Source organism: Kwoniella newhampshirensis, chromosome 7 (assembly GCF_039105145.1).
Source record: "Kwoniella newhampshirensis strain CBS 13917 chromosome 7, whole genome shotgun sequence".
Classification (NCBI taxonomy): domain Eukaryota; kingdom Fungi; phylum Basidiomycota; class Tremellomycetes; order Tremellales; family Cryptococcaceae; genus Kwoniella; species Kwoniella newhampshirensis.
The window spans coordinates 305,500-328,693 of record NC_089961.1 but is presented as its reverse complement, the minus strand read 5'-3'; the positions used below and the strand labels follow the sequence as shown (position 1 = coordinate 328,693).

General features: G+C 51.9%; 8 protein-coding genes across 8 annotated transcripts; 4 read left to right on the top strand and 4 right to left on the bottom strand.

Annotated features, from left to right (window-relative positions):
* Positions 1-47: 47 nt before the first annotated feature.
* Positions 48-1,224, top strand: IAR55_003837 (H/ACA ribonucleoprotein complex subunit 1; the record flags this gene model as incomplete). The annotated part of the gene is made up of 4 exons (XM_066946943.1): positions 48-114; positions 200-271; positions 414-698; positions 992-1,224. 4 exons carry the CDS (start codon positions 48-50, stop codon positions 1,222-1,224), a joined length of 657 nt encoding a protein of 218 aa, XP_066802322.1.
* A 590-nt stretch (positions 1,225-1,814) lies between these two features.
* IAR55_003836 (succinate dehydrogenase [ubiquinone] flavoprotein subunit 2, mitochondrial) lies at positions 1,815-4,664 on the bottom strand (the record flags this gene model as incomplete). The annotated part of the gene is made up of 12 exons (XM_066946942.1): positions 1,815-1,824; positions 1,892-2,023; positions 2,086-2,211; positions 2,273-2,371; positions 2,435-2,791; positions 2,849-3,146; positions 3,207-3,678; positions 3,739-3,826; positions 3,952-4,078; positions 4,193-4,233; positions 4,299-4,357; positions 4,545-4,664. The coding sequence occupies 12 exons, from the start codon at positions 4,662-4,664 to the stop codon at positions 1,815-1,817; spliced, it is 1,929 nt and encodes a 642-aa protein (XP_066802321.1).
* Positions 4,665-5,039: 375 nt separating this feature from the next.
* On the bottom strand, positions 5,040-8,490 carry IAR55_003835 (uncharacterized protein; the record flags this gene model as incomplete). Its single annotated transcript, XM_066946941.1, has 13 exons — positions 5,040-5,094; positions 5,155-5,225; positions 5,287-5,414; positions 5,473-5,797; positions 5,845-6,084; positions 6,135-6,473; positions 6,524-6,754; positions 6,808-6,952; positions 7,036-7,291; positions 7,350-7,501; positions 7,567-8,027; positions 8,087-8,206; positions 8,281-8,490. 13 exons carry the CDS (start codon positions 8,488-8,490, stop codon positions 5,040-5,042), a joined length of 2,733 nt encoding a protein of 910 aa, XP_066802320.1.
* A 604-nt stretch (positions 8,491-9,094) lies between these two features.
* IAR55_003834 (uncharacterized protein) lies at positions 9,095-11,147 on the top strand (the record flags this gene model as incomplete). Its single annotated transcript, XM_066946940.1, has 5 exons — positions 9,095-9,187; positions 9,256-10,008; positions 10,071-10,389; positions 10,453-10,787; positions 10,857-11,147. 5 exons carry the CDS (start codon positions 9,095-9,097, stop codon positions 11,145-11,147), a joined length of 1,791 nt encoding a protein of 596 aa, XP_066802319.1.
* A 436-nt stretch (positions 11,148-11,583) lies between these two features.
* IAR55_003833 (uncharacterized protein) lies at positions 11,584-12,498 on the top strand (the record flags this gene model as incomplete). The annotated part of the gene is made up of 2 exons (XM_066946939.1): positions 11,584-11,891; positions 12,222-12,498. 2 exons carry the CDS (start codon positions 11,584-11,586, stop codon positions 12,496-12,498), a joined length of 585 nt encoding a protein of 194 aa, XP_066802318.1.
* Positions 12,499-12,908: 410 nt separating this feature from the next.
* IAR55_003832 (phosphoribosylformylglycinamidine synthase) lies at positions 12,909-16,991 on the bottom strand (the record flags this gene model as incomplete). Its single annotated transcript, XM_066946938.1, has 1 exon — positions 12,909-16,991. The coding sequence occupies one exon, from the start codon at positions 16,989-16,991 to the stop codon at positions 12,909-12,911; it is 4,083 nt and encodes a 1,360-aa protein (XP_066802317.1).
* A 587-nt stretch (positions 16,992-17,578) lies between these two features.
* Positions 17,579-20,856, top strand: IAR55_003831 (uncharacterized protein; the record flags this gene model as incomplete). The annotated part of the gene is made up of 11 exons (XM_066946937.1): positions 17,579-17,713; positions 17,786-17,925; positions 17,992-18,169; positions 18,222-18,454; positions 18,510-19,122; positions 19,174-19,248; positions 19,302-19,603; positions 19,658-19,730; positions 19,782-20,304; positions 20,362-20,750; positions 20,815-20,856. 11 exons carry the CDS (start codon positions 17,579-17,581, stop codon positions 20,854-20,856), a joined length of 2,703 nt encoding a protein of 900 aa, XP_066802316.1.
* Positions 20,857-21,526: 670 nt separating this feature from the next.
* Positions 21,527-22,488, bottom strand: IAR55_003830 (uncharacterized protein; the record flags this gene model as incomplete). The annotated part of the gene is made up of 2 exons (XM_066946936.1): positions 21,527-22,065; positions 22,140-22,488. 2 exons carry the CDS (start codon positions 22,486-22,488, stop codon positions 21,527-21,529), a joined length of 888 nt encoding a protein of 295 aa, XP_066802315.1.
* Positions 22,489-23,194: the final 706 nt, after the last annotated feature.

Below are 23,194 nucleotides of genomic sequence, written 5' to 3'. Positions count from 1 at the left end.
CTTGTGGGACAAAATAGAAGGATCTGGAGAATCCCACACTTCACATTATGAGCGGAAGAGGATTTTCAAGAGGTGGTGGTGGTGATCGAGGTGGTGGACGGGGAGGTTTCCGAGGTGAGTCGTGCGATCCAGTGGAGCTGTACTAGTCAAGGAAAAGACCTTAGAGACGACGCTGATCTTTGTCTTTCTGGTCACTCAGGCGGCGGCGGCAGAGGCGGTGGTCGAGGTGGATTTGGTCAAAGAGATTTCGGACCTCCCGAGAGTGTGCTCGGTGGGTCATGTTCGTGTATCCCATGGAGATTGATATGCTGACTCAGGAATCATCAATGTCTTGTCTCATACCTTTCATTGCCATGTGTGAACGCATGTTGTACGTTTATGACGTCCCCACCCACCCACTGCCCCACACGCAGAGATCGGATCGTTCCTCCACCCCGTCGAATCCGAAATGCTCTGTTCCCTCGTCACGCCCACCAAGATCCCCTATTTCAACGCGCCCATCTACCTCCAGAACAAGACCCAGATCGGCAAGGTCGACGAGATCCTCGGACCCATCAACGAGGTCTATTTCACCGTCAAGATGGATTCCGGCATGTTGGCCACCAGTTTCAAGAAGGAGGACAAGGTGTATATCTCTGGAGAGAAGTTGTTGCCGATAGAAAGGTTCTTGCCGAAGCCTAAATCGGCGGGAGGAAAGGGTGAGTGCTTTCAAGCGATATCGATCGGTTGAGCCAGCGATTGTGCCGCTTCGTGTGACTCGATCCTGTGCTGCGGGACTCAGTCAAGTGGGTTGTGTTGCTGACGAGTTGTCATCCTTCTCTTTCCTCCCCGTTGATTCGCTATACAACTATATGCCCGACATCTTTCACTGTCCTGTCCCTTGTCATCTATTCAACCCACAGTCGAGAGTAAGTCATCTCACCCCCTTCTTCCCCATCCACAAATCCGCCCAGCGCTGACTATGCTTCCTCCCTTTTTCCCCTCTTCGCAGAACGAGGCGGAGCCCGAGGAGGTGGTCGCGGTGCAGCTCGGGGCGGACGAGGCGGACCTCCCGGCAGAGGCGGTCGAGGTGGTTTCACTCCCGGCGGACGAGGAGGCTTCAGTGCACGAGGCGGTGGTGGTGCGGGTGGCCGTGGTGGTTCCCGAGGAGGATTCGGAGGTCCGTCGAGAGGTGCTCCGAGAGGTGGTGGAAGAGGTGGGTATGGAAGAGGGAGGGGACAATAGGAAGGGAAGGGGTCGAGTGGTATTTGTGGTCAGGTTCCGGATTCTTGGAGTGATTGACAGAGGGAGCATGTATGTTTATATATTCTTTCTCCAGAACGAGAGTCTGGAAAAATAATTAGGTACAAGAATGGGAGCAGTGGAATTCGGTTGGCGGAAGTTGTCGTCATTCATGATTGCCTGCGCCCGAAAGCCTACTGCAATCCAAGCAAAGATTACGATGATCGATAAACCTCTATGTGAACTCAGGTTGCCCTTCGCGGATTCAACCTGTTATACTCTTGTTCAATCCGGACTGCTTCACTTGTGCCCCGTATGTGAGATCTAATGAATTTCGCAACCTCATTGATTGCGTCTCGATGAGACTCTCTCGTTGGAGAGAAGTTTAGACAACGAATGTGGTCATGCAGCTCAAGCGAGACACATTGCAAAGCATGGTCATGCAAGAGACAATTGGATATAATCGAAGATGCATGACAGACACCATGATAACATTGGTCGGTCCATCTCGCAGACACACAACCCAAAACTGTGATCCTTGCTTCTCCTTCTGCGTGGCGCGCGAGGCTCATCAACCGCACACGAGAGACAGCTTAGTAAGTTCTGCAAGGGGAACGACCCGTCAGTCTTCTGACTACTGATCATACTTTGCCCCGTCAGAGGAACTCACCTCTTGAAAGGAGGCACAGGCTTGCACTCTGCCTCGTCCAAAGTGTGAGCAATGACTGATCGGTACTGAAGCTCGACCTCCGGTGATGTGTGATCACGCTGGAATGAAAGAGTGTGCTTCATCCATTTGTCGCTGTACACAGATCCGATTCATCAGTGATCTTTCTTTTCCTAGCTCAACGAGACAAAACCCACTCGTCTCGATCAGGGAAGTCTTCTCGGGCGTGAGCACCTCGAGACTCCTTTCGTGCAGCAGCGGAAACGACAGTTTGCATGGCGTTCTGCATGATGTTTCTGAGCTCGAGGGTTTCGATAAGGTCGCTGCAAGAACCGTGATGTCAGAAAGTTTCCCATGACTTGTGCCGGTCAACGCGCGACTCACGAGTTCCAGATCATACTCCTGTCCTTGATGCCGACTTGGTCGTAAGATTTGTACACATCGGTCATCTTCTTCACACCCTCATCCAAACTCTCCTGAGTTCTGTGAGCAAGATGTATTGTCAGTATGCGTTTGGCAAACACAGCTACACAGATATGGACTAACCGGAACACCGCCGCGTCTGTTTGCATTGTCTTTTGCATGTTGAGTCTGATCTGAGAAGTGGGCAACTTTCCGCTGGCGTTCCTGATCTTGTCGAGCTCCGCAATGCTCTCCTTACCCAAGTCATCCTTCATGGGGGCGTGAGGTGTGTTGGGCTTCAGAGTCTCCCTGATGTGATTGGCACATGCACGTCCGAAAACGACAATGTCGAGAAGGGAGTTGGCACCGAGTCGGTTTGCACCGTGGACAGAAACACAGGCGGCTTCACCAGCAGCGTAAAGACCGGGAACGACCTTGTCCTTGCCCTGGTCGTCGACTGTGAGAACCTCACCGGTGTACTTGGTGGGGATACCACCCATGCTGAGAAACACAGACAGCTATCAGCCCTGATTCGCTTTTGAAGATGGATCGACTCACTTGTAGTGGACGGTGGGCAGAACGGGAATGGGCTCCTTGGTGACATCGACACCGGCGAAAATAGCGGCAGTCTCTGAGATACCGGGGAGTCGCTCGTGGAGAATATCAGGGGGAAGGTGACTGAGTTGCAAGAAAATGTGGTCTTTCTCGGGGCCAACACCTCGACCCTCTCGGATCTCGAGGGTCATGGATCGGGACACGACGTCTCGGGAAGCCAGATCCTTGGCAGTAGGGGCATATCGCTCCATGAATCGTTCACCCTGAGAATTGAGGAGGTAACCACCTTCACCTCGAGAACCTGTACATTTGCTGATTAGCGGCGAACTTCAAAAAGAAAGCGCCTGATGCTCCGACTCACCCTCAGTGATCAGACAACCTGCACCGTAGATACCGGTAGGGTGGAATTGGACAAATTCCAAATCCTGCAAAGGCAATCCAGCCCTGACAACCATAGCGTTTCCATCACCTGAACAGGTGTGCGCACTGGTACACGAGAAGTAGGCACGACCGTAACCACCGGTGGCCAAAACGGTCTTGTGACTCCTGAATCTGTGAAGAGTACCGTCCTCCATGTTGAGCGCGATGACACCGACACATTCTCCGTCTTGCATGAGAAGGTCGAGGGCAAAGTATTCGATGAAGAAGTTGGTGTTGTGTCGGAGGGATTGTCCGTAGAGGGTGTGAAGGATAGCGTGACCTGTTCGATCGGCGGCGGCGGCACATCGATAGGCTTGACCACCCTTTCCGAATTTCAGTGATTGACCACCGAAAGCTCGTTGATAGATCTTTCCCTCCTTGGTTCGAGAGAATGGCACACCGAAGTGTTCGAGCTGAACGATGTCTGTCAGCTGTATATAATGAGAGCGACGGGGTCACAGGACTTGGCTCACCTCCACGACAGTGTTGGGTGCTTCTCTACACATGTAGTGGATAGCATCCTGGTCACCTAACCAATCGGAACCCTTGACGGTGTCGTACCTGGTGATCGAGTCAGCATTGAGCTCATTAACTACCACTCCTCTGTCAATATGCCACCACCAGATCTTCCGCACGTCTTCAATCAAGATGACATCCTGATACACCACCTGGAGCACCATACTCACATGTGCCATCTCCAATCATCCTCTGTCATGTTTCCCAAAGCAGCGTTCACTCCACCCTGAGCAGCTACTGTATGACTTCTCGTGGGGAACAATTTGGTGATACAAGCTGTCTTGAGACCTCCTTCAGCTACAAAACCACCGAGTCATCAGTATGAAGCTCATGTTGAGATTAGTGATGACAGAGTGATGGCAGATCGAGATAGCTGGCATTCGTGTGCCCTGTAACGAGAGGTAGACTTACCGAGACCGAAGGCAGCTCGAAGACCAGCACCGCCAGCTCCTCTACGATGATTGAGTGACTGTCAGCTTTGCACTTCGATCCTACCATGTAGAAGCGGGTAGCTTACACGACAACAGCATCGAACTCATGGTCGATAACAGGGTATCCCTTGTGCTGACCAAAATTCTGTCCGAAGCGATCGCGAATTAGCTCTTACTCTGTTCGCCGCCCATGACAATCGACTCCTTCTGACAGGCCCGTCGCATCCTCCTCCTAAACCCCAATGAACAGTGGTGGATTGGAAGACTTGGGGGCAAAGCTTCCTCGAGCAAATCGTGCAGAGCGGCAAGACCGCGATCGAAGGATGACTTACGGGTGCTTCACTTGCTCGTTGTGTTTGGGAAGCGACCACATAACCCCTCTTTGACTGTTGTACAGATCTGGCGATGGCGGATGGACGCGTGAGTGCCCTTGCTCTTGAGATGGACAACATGGTGAGATCGGGAGGACGCGGTGTTGCGAGGGTCGATCAGAGAGGCAAAAGACAAAAGACGTGGATGGGAGGCAAAGTAAAGTGACCATGCAAATCAAAGCCAGTGCCAATAGGAAGGTTCCGATCGCCCCCGAATGGAAAACGCCGACGATGGCCGACATCGTGACTATCTCTTTGACTTTTTCCAACGAATCACAGCCAAGCCATTTTACATTCATTTATTGTCATTGCAATGATTCTCTATGCATAATGACAACACTTGCTTTCTCGCGGAAAATGCTATAACTCTCTGTATTACTTACGCAGACCCATGCAGTCTGCTCTGTCTGATGGCAATGCCTGATATATTCGAATGCTCCCGTATGCTACCCCTTCTCAAAACACCCATTTGGCATCCGCTTCTGCTTCGGCCCAAGGGAACTTTTCCCGTCTACATGAGACAGGGAATGAGCATCATGTCATCTAACAACTTTGGGGACACATCACTCACAATGTCTTCGAGAACAGCTTCTCAAGCGGTACGTCGTACTTCTTCGCCCAGGCAACAGTCAATCTCGGGTCCTGCGATGTCGAATCATCAGCTGCTGAGGATTTTCTTTCCTTATAGTCGCACTGCACCTACAATGTAGTTGATCTTTGACGTTCCTAGAGCCACATCCTTCAGCTTATCCCTGTCTTCGAGCTGGACTCTTGCTGTCGCGATCCTCTCGTCCATCTTCGCGATCTGTTCCAAGAGTTTCTCTTCGGTGGCTATATCACGAAAATATCAGTGTCCTGGTGTCTTGATCTGTGGTCCGCTTATACTTACCTCCCTTTCTGGGCTCAACCTTCTTCGACTTCCTCTCCTTTTTCAGCTCCTTGAATTCGGCCTTGATTTCCTTTAGCCTTTCATCCAAGTCGGGCTTGCCCTTTTTCTTCTGACCCTCCTCCTCAAGCTTCATGTTTTCCTTCTCAAACTTCTTCTTCGCTGCGTCCAGAGCCCTTTCGAGAAGATCACTCTCGTGTCGCTCGAAGAACTCGTCGTCCAGATCCGATTCGTCCTCCGCGAGTTCGGGCTTCTTTTTCTTGATTTTAGGATCAAGGGAGAAGAGTTGCAGCCGAAGCTTCATGCGTTGATATTTCAAAGCTCGGATCTGCCTTGGTATTAACGTCTACTGTTACAACCGACCTCACTACTCACTTTGTCACCAGCCTTGGCGAATGAGGCTTCGAATCCCTTGCTAACAGTCTTTTGATGGTTACACAAGATGGCCACATCCCTGTTCGCAGTGTTATATGCAGCGATCTTCTCAGCCACGGTGCCGTTCTTAGGCGTGTTCTTCAATTGTTGCTGGAATGTCCAAGATGCGTTGTAGGTACGGAACACCTTGGCAGTGAGTCCTGGCATCATGCCGTTGAGGTGTTTGTTGAGCAAGGTTGTCTGACATTGGGTCAGTGAGGGAATCTACGACCATTGCAGCTCCAACTCACGGTCAATCGGTCGAACAGATCATCTCCCTTCTTCTTAGGTTCGGCTTTGAACAACTTGATGTTCTTAAAGACCTGATGGTCCACTTCGACCTCTTGGTGAAATCTCATCGAGTCTTTACCCAAGAAATCAAAGATGACCTTGTTGGGTGGCGACAGTGTGACGTGCTCATATCTCAAGGAACAACAGCCGACGGTGTCTGCTTCGTCTTCACCCTTTTCATTTCCCGCACGAAGAGCGAGTCGATCGATGAAATACAGCGCGGTGGCCCGCTGTCGATCCGCCATGACTTTGGACTTCAGATCCTCTGTGTAGTCTTTCCTGATCTTATCGACATGTTTCTGGTACGGGACATCAGCCGCAACTCATCTACAGGATTCATAGCACTCACGATCAAGTCTCGAGCTTTTTCAAATTTAGCCCTGTCACTCTGGCCCTTCCACGAGCTTCCGGCCGACAAGAAGACGTATTTGGCATTGCCGTTGACGTTCTCCTTCCAGTAAGCGAGCCAAGTGACTGTGTTGTCATGTTGTATTCCCTTCCATTCTCCTGGAATATTAGGTTTCGGTATGGGGGCATCTTTGCCAATGTTCAGCACGATATCCTCGGGACGTAATCGGTGCTGAGGGGAATGTCAGCCTTCGTAGAGTCACTTACCATGACAAGCATGCTCACCTTCAATGTTCCTTTCTTTGGATGTTCACCACGGCCTCTGAACAATCCCGGAGGTTCCGCTCTGAAGTTGCCCACTTTCTCCTTTCTTCCGTCCACCATCGCAAAGACATACGGAGCTTCCATTTCGTCTTTTGCTTCCTTTATACTGCCAACGGAGAGTGAGGTCAGCAGCTATACACTAGCTGGTTCCTGGAGGCGGACACTGTCCAATACCGCACGGCGACTCACGCTTTCTTTTCGTCTTTAGTCATAGCCTTCTTCTTCTCCTTCTCTCTTTCGAAATGCTCAAACATTGGCTTGAAATCGCACTTTTCCAAGCTCTTGACCTTCACGTCCTCCTTGGGTGGATACTGCTCCAGGACGGCTTTGAAATCCCGGAAGAAATTTTCCCTAAATTTCGCATCTCGAGCGTGGTCGGTCTCGATCATCGCACCGAAGAAACCTGCTACTTCTTCTGACTCAGGAGGTAGGGTGAGAGGTACACCTGATCATTGGAACGTCAGCTGACCACTGAGCTTGATTGCGATACCTCGCAGACTCACCGTCGTATTTCATCTTGACACTCTTTGGTAACGGTACATACGGTGGCGGGAACAGCACAGCGTTATGTTCGAACGTCGTCCATTTGACCTCTCCATTACCCATTGCCTCTTGCTGTTCCCACCACTTATACTTGTCTTCATCCTCTTCCTCTCTGACAGGATACCTCGTATCAGCTCTGCTCAAACGGCTATGCTCTTACTCAGAAACGTAACTCACTCTTTCACTTTCTTCTCCTTCTTAACAACGGGCTTCTTCTCCTCAGCCTTAGTCTTTCCCTTCGAGCCCTTTCCTTTTGCAAGTGGAACATCATCAACCTCACTGTCCGACTCGGCCTTCACCATCGTGGTCTTCTTCTTTGCTGCTGGAGTCGCTACAGCTGAACCGGCACTCTTCCTAGGTTTGGCCGCAACCTTCTTCTTAGCGAGAGGTTTTTCGTCCTCTGATGATTCCTCGGGTGAAGATTCCGATTCTGATTCCGATCCGCTAGTGACTGGCTTCTTGGCCTTGGGTTTGGCCTTTCCATTGCTGCCACCGTTGCCATTTGGGGTAGCTTTCCCATTGGGAGTCGCCTTCTTTTTAGCTAGAGGTCGCTCGTCCTCAGATAGGTCCGAGTCAGAAGGGGGAGTCACTTTCTTAGCGTTTGATGAACGAGGTTTCGACACGCCATTGGCCTTTGGCTGCGATCGCAAGTGTCAACCGAAGTTTGCGGCAAGTGTTTGACACAGTCACCACTCACTGTGGGCACAGGCTCTTTCTTTACTGACGGTCCAGCATCGCTCTCATCGCTATCGCTTGCGATGATCCTCCTTTTCCTTGAAGCGGTAGCGCCGCCATTAGAAACCCTAGGCTTTTTGCTCTGCACACAGACAAAGGAAACACTCGCGTCAGTCGGCGGGCTTCCCTTGAAGGTGCGTTGATGGCAATTCTCACCAGAGGCTTATCGTCTCCACTGCTACTACTGGAGCCCCCGCCGCCAGCTCTCTTTTGACCAGCCCCTGCACCGTTGATCTTCTTCAACGGCATCTCATCCTCACTGCTCATACTTTCGTCCTCCACTTGAGGCGCATGAGCAGCTTGGGTGATAGGAGTGGATTCGAGATTGGGTGCGACGACCGCCATTTCAGAGGTTGTGGTGGACATTTTGGCGGCAAAGTTGGTATTGGTGTTGACGCGTCCAATCCTTGTTAGAGTATTCTTGTTATTATTGATGTTTGTTGGACTCGGAGTAATAAGGTTTGCGAGTGTCGATGTTTTCGACGACGTATGTGCCGGTCGTGTCGAGACGAGGTATAAAAGGGGTGCGCGTATCACTGAGGAGAGATACGCAGAACGTGAGAGCTGAGACTGCGATTGTGATGAACAAAGGGTGCGCCTGATCATCCACCCCACCCGTTGTTCGAACAGAGGAATTGAATGGAATGGAAAAAACGGACGAGTCCAACTTGGCTGGGGGAAATGGGATAACAGCCAAGGGGGAAATCTGATTCCGTTCAGTAACAGCGGGGATTCACGGAGTTATCCATCAGAGTGGCAAATGATGCACTGGAGTGGAGGAGGAGGGCGCTCTTTGCTGTCTCAGCAGCTGTCCACGAAAGTGGAGGGAGAGAACATTTCCTTTGACCATGGCATGAACCCGTGTGCTCTTGTCAGTACAATCGAGAAAGCATCGATTGGGCAACGTCCAGCAACGATGATCGAGGTATAGCACGAGTCCCGGGGTTAGATACAGAAGAGTACAATGAGCATGTCAGATTATAAATCAGCGAAAGAAGCCTTTGTAACCGACAATCCGGGCTCATCCATATGGAGCATCAATGCGGTCAGTCTTGTAGCATGGGTGAGTGTCAGCTGGGAAGTGATCGACGACGGTGAAACTCACGCTGATATATAGCGACTCCGATGTAGACGTCTCATATCCTATACATGGCAGTCTCCCATCGCTACGGATCAAGCTTCCTCATAGACTTCCTCACTTCCGTTCTCCCCTTCGTCATAGCGGTCACGACAGCCTCTGCCTCTCCTATCTTGTACAATCTGTCGCTAGTATCTGTCTCAGCATTGTTCCACTTCACCAAGTCGACATCCGCGTCCTCCAAGACATACACTGCTATCAACGGTGACTATATAACGAGACGGGACAAGAAATCAGCTGGACAATGGCTCGACGAATCGGATTCTGACGAAGAGCCAGCTCAGCACGCCCCCGCTTCCAGCTCATATCATGCTACACCTATCAAGCTTCCCTCGCAAGTCATTGGGTTTGTCACCGCCCATTCACTCTCACCATCGCCTTCGCCTGTGTCACCTTCACCTTCAACCCTGTCTGTGGAAGATCCACTCGCTTCCGCTGGATCGAGATTGAATAAGAGAAGATTATCACCTCAGCCCAGCCCAGATGCGCATACTGTGGACATCCTCCCCACTCCTGAATTTCCAGAGACAGATGGGCTGTCAGGTTCACCGCGCAATTACCCTACGAGGTCGAGAAGGAGGACGGCTGGTACGACAGTAGGCCCGATCACGGAGAAGCAGAGACTGCCTTTCCTGTCGGTGTACCGAGCACATATGGTCATAATGACGGTCGTCTGTATTTTAGCGGTAGATTTCGAAGTCTTTCCACGATGGCAGGGCAAGTGCGAGGATTTTGGCACCAGCTTGGTGAGCTGCCTTCACCTACACATGCTAGCATTCTAGAAAAGTTGACGGTGGGATCACCACAGATGGACGTGGGCGTTGGGTCTTTCGTCTTCTCTCTGGGACTCGTGTCAACCAAAGCACTCACACCCTCTCCAACTGGTATACGATCAAATCCTCTGTTCGATATCGCACTAGCATTTCGCAAATCAGCGCCAGTGCTCGTTCTCGGTATCATTCGTCTTCTCATGGTTAAAGGTGTTGAATATCCTGAACATGTCACGGAATATGGAGTGCATTGGAATTTCTTCTTCACCTTGGCGTTCTTACCGGTCTTGGGGGTCGCAGTTCGACCTTTAAGGAGATGGGTCAAGTGGAGTGTATTGGGCATGACGATCTCTATGAGTGAGTTGAGAAGGGTGTCATCGTGACAAGCCGCCTAATAATGATTATGCCACCCACCTCAAGCGCAACAAACTCTCTTGACCTATTTCAACCTCCAGCCTTTCCTTCTATCACCTTCTCGACCCAATCTTCTTGCCGCAAACAAAGAAGGCATATCTTCCCTTCCTGGCTACCTAGCGATATTCTTCATCGGCCTCGAGACTGGTGAACATGTCCTCCGTCTCACTGAGCCTGCACCGCGGAAGCTCGTAGTGACTCAGACGGTGGAAGAGCATGTTCGGAGCCATTATGAGAAGAGACGCACTGAGCTTGTCTTGGAGCTTTTTGGTTATGGCGTGGCTTGGTGGTGTGCCCTGAGCTGCAGTCTTGTGGCCGGAGGAGCAGTATCCAGACGTTTGGTGAGTTGCATTTACCTTCAAGCCTTTTCAATCTAGCGATGCGGTTGGCTAATCGAAGTCTACGTATAGGCAAACACACCGTACGTGTTTTGGGTAGCAGCTTTCAATACCACCTTTCTGTTTGGCAATCTGCTTTTGGAACTGGCCCTCTCCGAATCGAACATCCCGCCTTTACTGGAAGCGATCAACAAGAACGGTCTAGTGATTTTCCTGGTGGCGAATCTGTTGACGGGTTTGGCGAACGTCAGCATGGAGACTATGTACGCTTCGAGGGGTATGGCTATGGCTGTATTGGGCGTTTATACCTGGGCTGTATGTGGGGTTGGGTGGGCGCTGAGAGGCAAACGATTAAAGATTTAGCATATCAATTGTAAATGATGCATTGCGTTCGGGTACGGGTCATGGACACACTTGACCATTCTCGGTAGAGCTGTCACAGCGTGCGGGTTCATCCTTGTCTCTGTGCCATGCCTTAGTGACAAGCCGTCTGCATGCCGACTGACCAAACCGGACAACGCCACAAAATATGAGCACAACCGCCACGCGACCTCGCGTCCTTCGCGATTTCCGCGTTCTCATCCTTTCGACATTATTCCAACCCTGCTCAGCGAAGGAAGGATACCGATCACACATCATTTCTTTGAGCAAGTCGCTGTTGCCAGTACTCATCACCGTCACATAACATCGCGCAGGCAGATTCACTGCAATTCGATCATCGTGTATTGACGAATCCGACGTCGCGGTCCGAGACCTGACATCTGCACCTGACACCTCGATTCCTTGGGCAAAAGAAAAGATGTCCGCTTACCAACCTATACCGACCTCTTCCCCACCACCTGGTTCTGCACAGGCCGACTCATTCCCTCCCGCACCTCGACCCGACTCACCGAGCGACACAGACCAATCAGCACCTCGAGGAGACCCATCGTATCGACCTCTCCGCTCGGCCATACGGGCAGAGTTCAATCGTCCCCCTCCACCCTGGTGGAAGAGGTTATTGTTGATCTTCGCGTTGATAGGGATGGGCTGGATGTCTGTTTATCTGGGCAAGAAGGGATTGGGTGGTGGTGGGACTGGGAAGAAGGAGGTGATCTACGCTAGTCGGTGAGTCGGGACGTTCGGCTGTGTGGCTTTGATTGCATGAAGCGGATGGCGGGTTGAGGGGAACTGTTGTTGGTCGGCTAGGTCATGATGGGAAGATCGAGTCGGTGTGATGGAAGTGCGGCTTGATGTAGAAGGTCCTCAACGGGGAGAGCAGTGTCATCTTGAGGACACACAAGAAGAACATCGGCTGACTAGTGATCATCCATCCCTTTCCCCTTCTCCCTTTCTCAATCACATTACATTACATTACATCACATCACATCATCTCACCTCTCCTTACCTCTCCTCAAAACCTTCCTTCCTACTTCCCCACCCCGCTCCACCCCCAAGCTACTCTGACGAATTCAAATACCGCCCCGCCGCTTCCCCCGTGATCACCGAATATCTCCCCGACGGCCGAACACGCATCCGCGGGGCCTCGATCGGTTCTCACGGTGTGAGAGAGGAAGATATACCCCTCAGTCCGGCGCAGATTGTCGCGCGGGAGAAGAAGAGGAGAGAAGATGCGAGAGAGAAGGCGAGGGAGAGGATGGGATTGAAGAAGAGTTCCAAGAAAGGGAAAAAGAAGGGGAAGGGGACGGGGACGGACTTGAAGAGGGACGTCTGAGAGATGATGGTTAAGAAGGTGGCGCGAAAGTGTGGAAACTCTCGAGTCACTTGGTGTAAGGAGTGAATGATGTGATCCCTTACGGTGTATATCATTGAGCTGGAAGGGCGCAATCATTATGTGCTGCCATGATATTGACTTACAGTCTGGCGCGTAGTAGAGTAGTAGCCACTCCTCCAATCACACACTCTGGTGCTTTTCGCGGCTTCCTTGAACACAGCCATGTCGCCGTGACATACAGAAGCCAATTCCCGCATATGTAATCGATGCATGATGTGACCAAAACTCGTTGATAAAGAAAGAAGAACTACCCGTAATTATCTACATTACTTCCCTCTAACCCCATTGCCCTGCTTTCTTCTCCTATCAGTTGACACCGCCATCCACGTCCCTGTGCATTAGACGAATCCCTAGTTCTGCTCCGTGGCAAACTTGTACGCATTCTGGAACAACCTGAACCACGGACCTTTTCCTTCCCAGCTCTTCCCTAGTTCCTCAGGGAACCAGGAATTACTTTCCCTCGCGACCACTCTTTCTGGATGGGGCATGATCGCCAAAACCCTACCTGAAGGTGTCGAGACGGCCGCGATACCTTCGGGACTTCCGTTCGGGTTCTGAGGATACCTGGAGGCGATCTGCTTCTTGCTATTGACATATCTGACCGGGATGAGGTTGGCTGAGTTCAGTGCTGACAGATCGGTTGATTTGGAGAACGATGCTCGACCCTCTCCGTGGGCAACGGCTACGGGGATGACAGTCCCCGCCATGTCCTTGAAAAAGAGTGACTGCTGCGCCGCTTCTGAAGAAATTGCAACGGTGGCGACTCGGCCTTCGAATCTCTCTGATCTGTTGGCCTTGAACGCAGGCCAGTTCTCTGCGCCAGGGATGATCTCCTTGAGTTGCGAGAAAAATTGACAACCGTTACACACCCCCAAGGCGAAAGTATCCTCTCTGATGAAGAACGCTTCAAATTCTTTGCGCGCAACTTCGTTGAGAAGGACTGACTTGCCCCAACCGTTACCCGCGCCGAGCACATCACCGTAAGAAAATCCACCACAAGCCGCAAGACCGGCGAACGTCGAAAGGGAAACTTTCGAAGAGATGATGTCGGACATGTGGACATCTATAGCTTCGAAGCCAGCGGCGTGGAAAGACCATGCCATCTCGATGTGTCCGTTGACACCCTGTTCTCGGAGAATAGCGACGCGGGGAGGGGTAGAAAGTCGTTGGTCCACCTTGACATCGGGAAGGAATTGATACGGAACTTCGTACGCGATACCCTCATCTGCGTCGTCGAGGATGGCATCAAACTCCTCCTTGGCACCGTGAGGCTCATCTCGGATCGATTGCATCTTGTAAGAAGTCTCGGCCCACAGTTGTTGCAGCTGTCCACGAGTGGACGTGTAGATCGCTTCTGAGTTGTGAATGAGGTTGATCGACTGATTATTTTTGCCGAGCACCTTACCGATAACATGAATGTGGCGAGTGGGGAAGCCAGCCTTGACGAAAGCATCGGTGAATTTGGTGATTTCCGAGTTCTTGACCTGCAAGACAGCACCGAGCTCTTCGTTGAACAAGGAAGCGATGGCGTCACCGTTGCTGCTAATAGCATCAAGGGAGACCTCAATACCTGTTCGACCTGCGAAAGCCATCTCGACGAGGGTGGTGAAGAGACCGCCATCCGATCGGTCGTGATAAGCTAACACGGTGTCGGTCGACTTCAAGGACTGAACAGCCGCGAAGAACGCCCGGATGTCCGACGCCTCCTCGACATCTGGAGCCTCGGCACCGAGTTGCTTGAACACTTGAGCAAGAGCTGAACCACCGAGCCTTTGCTGGCCACGAGCCAGATCAACGAAGACCAAAACACTGTCGCCGACGTCGGTTCGGATTTGGGGTGTCCAAGTTTTTTCAACATGGTCGACAGGAGCGAATGCAGTCACGATGAGCGAAAGGGGCGCTGTGACCTGGTTCTTCTCTCCTCGGTCTCCTGACCATTTCATAGACATCGACATCGAATCCTTTCCCACCGGAACTCCTACACCGAGTTTGGGACAAAGATCCATACCGACCGCTTGTACGGCCTCGTATAACTTCGCTCCCTCGCCCTCGTGCGAGGCTGCCGACATCCAGTTAGCACTCAGTTTGATCTTGCTGATGTCCTCGACAGATGCTGCAGCAAGATTGGTAAGAGACTCGGCGATCGCCATCCTGGCGGAGGCACCGGCGTTTAGGAGAGCGAGAGGAGTGCGCTCGCCCATGGCCATCGCCTCACCAACAAGGACGTCGAAGCCGTACGCTGATCGAGTGACTGCCACGTCCGCCACAGGTACTTGCCAAGGACCGACCATTTGGTCTCTAGTGACAAGACCGGTAATCGAACGGTCGCCGATGGTGATGAGGAATGATTTGGAGCCAACACTGGGAAGTCTAAGGACTCGGTTGACGGTTTCAGCAAGGAGGGACGTAGTGGGCGCCCCCTGGTACACCGGAAGGTAGGTGAAGAGCGACGAGTCGAACTGGTCTCGTTTGGGAGCGATCGAGTGAGCTTCTCGGTGCATTCGCGGGGGCTTGCCGAAGAGGACAGACATCGAGATGTCAATGACATTGTCGCCCAAGAGTCGGTCCTTGACGACAAGCCTCTCTTCCTCAGTTGCAACACCGACCACGGAGAAGGGACATCGCTCTCGCTTGGCAATCGCCTCGAATGCGGGAAGGTCCTCGGGTCCTACAGCAAGGACGTATCGCTCTTGACTCTCGTTACACCATATCTCCATAGGAGACATACCGGGGTCGTCGACGAGAACGTCCCGAATTTCGAAGACCGCTCCGAGACCGGAGTCGTGGACAAGCTCAGGGAGGGCGTTTGACAAACCACCAGCCCCAACATCATGGATTGACTGGATAGGATTACCAGCGCCGTCGCCTCGGTTGACACATGAATCAATCACCTGTTGTGCTCTGCGTTCCATTTCAGGGTTTTCTCTCTGGACCGAAGCGAAGTCGAGATCAGCAGAGCTTGCTCCACTAGCCATTGAACTAGCGGCCCCACCACCGAGACCGATGAGCATACCAGGACCACCAAGCACGATGACCTTTGCGCCGGGGGTGATTTTGTCCTTCCTCGCATACTTCGGTCGAACGTTACCAAGGCCACCAGCAATCATAATTGGCTTGTGGTAACCCCTCCATTCGTCCTCACCACTGGCCGACGGAACGGACATGAGGAAAGTCCTGAAGTATCCCCCAAGGGCAGGTCGGCCGAACTCGTTGTTGAATGCAGCGGCACCAAGAGGTGCTTCGATCATGATATCGAGGGCGGAAGCGATGTGAGAGGGTTTGCCGATAGCTGATTCCCAAGGTTGCACGAAGTCAGGAATCAAGAGATCGGAGGTGGTATATCCCGCTAGACCAGCCTTGGGTCGAGATCCACGACCAGTGGCACCCTCGTCTCTAATCTCACCGCCTGAACCGGTAGCCGCACCTGGGTAAGGGGAAACGGCAGTAGGGTGGTTATGGGTCTCCACCTTAATGAGGATAGGCATAACTTCATTCCTCGCTTCGTATGCGTTGTTCTCCTTGCCTCCAACCGCGAACCTGGGAGCCTCGTATCCGTCCATCACAGCCGCATTATCCTCGTATGCTGATAGTGTTCCTGCGGATTGCACGACCTTCTCCGTATTTCTAATCATCCCAAACAAGCTGTTCTCCTTGTCCTGACCATCGATGGTCCATTTGGCGTTGAAGATCTTGTGCCTGCAATGCTCAGAGTTGACTTGAGCGAACATGAATAGCTCGGCATCCGTGGGATTCCTGCCAGCGGCGAGGAAAGATTCGACAAGGTAAGGAATCTCAGTGTCAGAGAGAGCAAGACCGAGACGAGCGTTGGCTTCGCCGAGAACAGCGTGGGGATCAGAGGCACCGATAATGTGGACGGTGATGAGAGGTGAAGGATGGGGAGGAGTAGGAGGAAAGACGACAGCAGCTGCAGGAAGGGCAGTGTGCACCAGTTGGGTCATTCGGTCATGGATGAAGTGAAGATGATTTCGTAGAACAGGAATTGTGAGAGGAGCCGAAGAGGAGAAAATGTAAAGGGCGCCTCGCTCCAGGCGAGAGACGTGCGCACCCAGTCGACAGATCTTGGCGATATCTGTAGCCTTCGAAGACCAGGGAGAGATGGTTCCAGCCCGGGGAAGGATGAAAAGGGCAAACGTGCTGTTGTCGGCTGCACCACTTTTCAAGCCAGCATTGACATACGCCTTGGTGGTGTCAAGCTGTTCATAATCGCCGTAAGACAGAAGGGTGTCAAGGATGGTCCGCTCAGAGGACTTCTCATCGGCGAGTAGTGTAGCGGATTCGGGAGAAGCGGGGTTGACGAGATGAAGATGAACAGCATCGATGGATGTGACTGAGGGAATTTGAGCTTGGAAGAGCTTCAGCAGGGTGGTCCGTCTGGAGGGGGTGATGGAAGAAGGCCCTGGAATAACAAGCATGGCTGCACAAGTTTGTATCAGTGTACTGTCGCAACATGGCCAACACACTTACTGGCTATGTTCCGACGAAATTAATTCGAGAGAGAGAGAGAGAAAATGGGAGGTGGCTCCTCCTTTGCAACTTGCGACACTGGTAACAAGCTGAAGAGGTGGGAGACCGATTGGGGCCTTGTACTGAGAGGTACGCGCGGCGGGTTGTGTCACGGCAAGGCCGAAGAGAGAGAAGAGGAAAGAAACAAGACGAAGATCAGAGTGAAAGAGTGATCTGCTGGTGCGAGCAAAATTCCTGAAACTTGGCAGTCGGACCGAAAAGGGGGTGGCAACCAACTGATTACGTAATAAAGCTTAATGACGCGCCCGACAACAAGATGCGACGAAGGATGCCTTCCTTGTTGGGATGTGCTGTCAAAAGGTCAAGTTGATTGTACCACCATATCAATCGTCCTTGTAATCCCAACTCAATCCTCTGACTGGACTTTCGCATGGGACTGGCAACTACCGTAGTCCCGCTCACAAACGATTGACCGCTATTACCTTCCGCAAACGGCACGACTCCGTCAATCTTGACTTGATCGACGTTCGCCAACATGAATTACCTGAAGTCGATCACCACCTCGGTGCTCCAGTCTACAGGTGTCACCTTCCCATTTTCAATAGGAGAGCGCATACCGGGCCTGGACAGCCATAGCTCAATTTGGGAGATACGAGAGGGTGTCAAGCGGGTGAGCGCTAGTCGTATTCTGTTCCATGCAGCAGAATGTTGACGTTCAAGTCTCATTTCACGACCTTTCTAGGACGATGGTACTCTTCTGACGTTGTTCATCTTCGACTCAACCCTGCCCCCATTCCAACCTGGAAATAAGGATAGACGGACGTTGTTTCAGCTTGCCAAAAATGCGCTCAAGAAACTGCGGACTATCCGACATCCTGATGTGTGAGTAGCTGCTCACATAGAAGAGCTGTAAGCGGATGCCGACTGACGTTCTGCCATTGACAATAGTCTCAAATACATCGACTCGGTGGAGACCGAGACTCATGTATACATCGCAACCGAGCGAGTAAGACCACTGGAAGGAGTCTTGAGAGAGTGGGAGACGGGCGGCGGATTAGCTGGTTCTGGATCTACCAAAGGGAAAGGCAAGGAAGAATGGATAGGTTGGGGTATGAAGAGTATTTCAGTGGGTTGCGCTCATTTCTCGTGGTCGGCTGGCCGTTAACGCTTTCTCTCAGACCGCTCTGGCTTTCCTCAATTCTCCTCCATTGTCTCAACATCACTCTTACATCATTCCATCTACCATCTTCATCACACCATCTCTGGAATGGCGATTAGGCGGTTTCGACCTACTGACTGGCCGTGATGACTCTGCTGGTGTCTTGTGGGGCCTTGCTGGGGTTGCACCCGGTGACGTTGGTCAGAGGTGCGCGCCGGAAGTGCAGAAAGGCGGCTGGGTAACGCTGAGGGAGTGAGTGTCGATCTTTCAATCACCGTCTGGGCTACCCTGATAGGCATTTCTACAGTACGGACCCAGCTCAATCCGACACCTACATTTTGGCGCTTCTCCTCTTCTCATTATACAATCCGCTATCGCCTCTTCCGTCTCTGACATCACAGCCGTCTCCTTCATCCTCTGGTGCTTTACCGAAAGCCCTCTTCCCACTGTGGAAACGCATGCTCAATCCAAATTCTCGAACACGGTTGTCGACTATCTCCTTCGTCGATGAGGCTACCACTTCCGGGTTCTGGGCAAATAATCCGCTTGTCAATCTAGTTGACGGCCTGGAGAACTTTGAGCTGAAATCTGAAGGTGACAAGCTTGGCCTGTTACGGATCATCAAAGATACAGCTAGCGCCGGGACCTTACCTCCGCCATTCACAATCCACCGAGTCTTACCATCATTACTGCATTCTTTGTCATTACCCACAGCACCCAGCTCAGCGATGCTTCCGTTAGTCTTAGAGCTTGGAAAGCTTGTCCCTCCGACAGAATACCCAAAGATCGTACTTGAACCCGTGATCAAGCTGTATTCCAGCCCAGACAGAGGCACCAGAATGGCACTTCTGGACGGACTAGGCGACTATGCCGACAAGATGGATGCTAAGATGGTGTCTGAGAAAGTCTGGCCAAATTTGGTGAGTCTGGTTGAACATTCGCTTAACCGTAACACGCTGACGGCTGTCCAGATCACCGGGTTTGCTGACACCGTCCCTGTCATAAGAGAGGCTACTGTCAAGGCTGTTTTCCCGTTGGCATCAAAGGTTGGTCACACGCGGACATTGCTTCAAGGAGTCCTGATCGTCTGCTTGTGTAGCTGTCCGACCGGATACTGAACAACGACCTTTTACGTCTTCTCGCCAAAATGCAAATGGACACAGAGCCTTCGATCCGGACAAACACGTGCATTCTCTTAGGTCGCTTGGCACCTATCTTAGGACCCAACACCAAGAAGAAGGTGCTCGTTCCTGCTTTTGCTCGAAGCTTGAAAGACCCATTCGTCCACGCAAGAGTCGCTGGGTTAATGGCTTTGATGGCAACTGTGGAATGTTTCGATAAGGAAGATCTAGCAGGCAAAGTGGTCCCAAACATGGCTTTTACAATGGTTGACAAGGAGAAGTGAGGAGAGTCCTTCATCACTGACTCGCGATCTGGCACTGATGTACAAACCAGACTCGTCCGAGACCAAGCCTTCAAGGCCATGAATATGTTCATGAGCAAAATCACGGAAATGGTCAAGGCGATGGTATGTCGCTTCTTTCTGTCATAAGTTAAGAACTAACCATGCATGATTCAGCCTGACACAGTTCTGACTGAGGATCGGACTTCCACAAGCTATGGACCGGTGACCACGACTTCCGCCGCCAATGGCACTGGCCAAGCAGGCCTCGTGAACAGTGCGACGGGCGCTGCGGGCGCACTTGCTGGCTGGGCCATCGCCTCCCTTGGCAAACAGCTAGCGCAGACGGAGATGCATTCAAGCATGTCGGCGTCAGCCTCCAGTAACCTTGCTCCACCATCGACTACTTCTACCTCTACATCTCCAGCTGCCTCACCACGCCCCAGCAGCGATGGAAGCTCATTCTTCGGAACCTCCCCTACCACACCAGGTCCCTCTGTTCCCAAAGCCAAATCAGCTAGCAAACCTTCCACTTTGGGCCCTTACTCCTCGACTGGGCTCAAGCTCGGAGGAAAGAAGCCGGCTGCCACACCATCAAACCTTGCCGATGTGGTAGCAGGTGAATGGGAGGAAGAAGACGGAGGGAACGCGTGGGGAATGGATGACCTGATTGACGTCAATGCTGATCAGGATGACTGGTGTATGTTCAGATTTTTCGGACATTGACGAGCTCGAAGCTGACGCAGATGGTCTGCAGCTGCTTTCGAATCAGCTCCGGTCCCCGAGATCGTTGTGCCACCACCTCAATCATACTATGTAAGATCACCACCTAAAACCAATGGTTCGTCCACACAACAAGCTGCGCCTGCTTCTAGTTCACGTGGCGCAAATCCAAATCCGACACCAGTCTCGACCTTTGCGCATGTGAAATCACCCCTTGTACCCGCTTCAACCTCAACCAACAAATCTCCCTCACCATCCGTTGCAGCTACAGACGATTGGGGAGATGTGGACGACACGACATCCAGCGCGAAGGCGTCTCCGCAGAAAGCTGCAGCTACGGCGGCTGCGGCTCCTAGTCTGGCGGGGTTGAGTAAGGAGGAGAAGGAGAAGGAGATGGCGCGGAGAAGAGAGGAGAGGAAGGCGGTGAGTTTGATGGGGACATTCATGACCGTTGAGCAGAACGCTGACTGGGCTGCGGGACGAACAGAGGATCGCCGCCATGAAGGAGCAGAAGAAAGGCAAATCATAGTAGGGCGCATGCATACGTATTTGTCTTCAGCCTTACAACTCGGAAATGGGCCAAGTCTCTTTGCACGATTCGTACGATGGATGTCGAAACAAAAGCGGACAGCTAGGGTGACATACGACTTATAGTACGATCTACATGGTATACTGTACAAACAATCCCAGACCCAAAGCCATGTATACGACACACCATCTAACGCGAACAGGACCTGATAAATGGATTCAAGGGGATAAGGGCAAGCTTGACTGACGTGGACCTCTCCGGTGTCTAGGCGGACGATCGAGTCTAGCCTAAGGTGTTGCTGTACACTGTCGATGGGTCAAATTGCTAACACGAATAGCAGGAAGGTCATCCCGTTTGAGAGAGAGAGAGCGAAAGCAGTTGAGAAATCAATAGAAGGTCGAGTCACCTGGTGTAGATCAAGTTTCTAGACGGGCATCGTACCTCTCGGCGTGGTAGTGTTCATTCGCACCCAATTGGTATACTTTCACATGCATGATTTCTAGCTTGATATCCATTGACAATTGGTTGATTACAACGCCCCCTGCCTTCTCCCCGAATGATCTGATTCCAGGACTGATTTCTCAACTCAACCATTACATCGATCCCGATTCCTACAAGATGAGTATTACACATGCTTTCTCGTTTCTCGAGAAGCCAGAAGGAAAGGTCCTCAGGCAGCCAGAACCGCCGCATAGCTAATCGTCTCCTTTCTTCCTCCTTTCTTGTCCTTGTTATCCTTGCGCTTGCCGTTACTGACTTGGTCGTTGGTCGACGAGTTCAAGTTGATCTTGGCGAGATCCTCTTCCAACTCCAACTCCAACTCCAGTTCAAGATCGCCTAGGACTATCACGTCTTGTTCACCATCACTATCCACATTCTCATCGTCTTCTTTCACCCCCTTGCCATCGGCATCTGCAGCCGCATCCAACTGTACGTGTTCCCAATCATCATCATCATCATCATCATCATCATCCCCTTCTTCATCGGAAGAGGGAGATTGTGCGAGTAGGGCCGGAGTGGTAGGTGTACCTGCTAACGAGATGGGCGAGGTGCGACCTCGTCCACTCAGGTTTGTGTTTAGGGTCGATTTCGAAGTGGAGAGAAGGGAAGAAGAGGGTTTGATCGAGTTGATGGGGCTGGGGTCATCGGGCAAAGCGAGAATGGATGGATTAGGGATGAAGTCGAATCCTAGAGTAGTGGCTGTTGTGGCTAGAGAGACACAGTCGATGGTCAGCGAAATTCCTGTTCACGATCAACTTGAGAAAGGATGGACCGCAACTCACTTCGTTTCTCTCTCTTACCACGACCATCCATGATCAATCCTTCCAACCCCACTTCTCTCCTTCCCTCCACCTCTTTCTCATCCACAGCCTGCTTCTTGTTCAAAGCCGCCGCGGCGACCCCAATCTTGGTAGAGGATGCAGTGGGGACCGATCTCGGTCCGGAACCACTACCGATACCGGGCCCCAATTCGTTCAAGAGGGCGACTTCGGCTCTCCAATCGAGATTGTGGGATGAGGTGAGAGGTAAGGATTTACGAGGAACGGCAGTGCCCGGTCGAGGTGAAGATCGATGAGCTTGATTAGGTCGAGTGCGACCAGAGGCAGGGATGGGTCGTGGTGGGATAGGCATGGTGGTGTCTACTTGGTGGGATAGGTGTAGTGTCTCGCAGGGTGGTGGGTCGTATGAATCTAGAGTGCAATCCGATTATGATGATTGTTGGGGAGTACCAGAGACGCTTCGAAGGTGTGTGAAGCTAGATGGTCCAGATCGATAGTGTAAGAAGGCACGTGTGAGATATGTGTGTATATATGACGACCTGACCGGTAACAGTGGCCGGGACGATGGCAGTGGCACTGGGTGGCAAGGATGGCAGAATGGCCTTCGATCAATCAGGAATATCAATATTCGTAAGTGGGCGAGAAGACTGTGATGATGAAACGAGATCGGGTTGCAGTTGGTACTTTAAGTGGGGCCGCGGAATGATATCGAGTGGGCGGATATCGATGTCAACAGTGAGTGCTGTGCTTGATCTGGTACTGTATCTGTATCTGCTGCTGCTGCTGCTGCTGTTTGTGGGGGTAACGACGGAACGGGACGCGCCTCCCCTCCCTTCCATCTCTTATCTACAGTCATTGGGCTGTTATGAATGACGTATGACGACGCGTCCAAAAGCGGTTATCATGATCAAATCAGATCAGGAGAAAGTCACGTGATGTTTACTCGCAAGGCAACGCAGCGCAGCGCAGCTATCTGTTACCAATTGGGGGTTCGCACAGCTCGGCTTTGGCTGTCAGACAAAGATCCTGGCTTGCTTCATCTGGCAAGTCGGAATAGA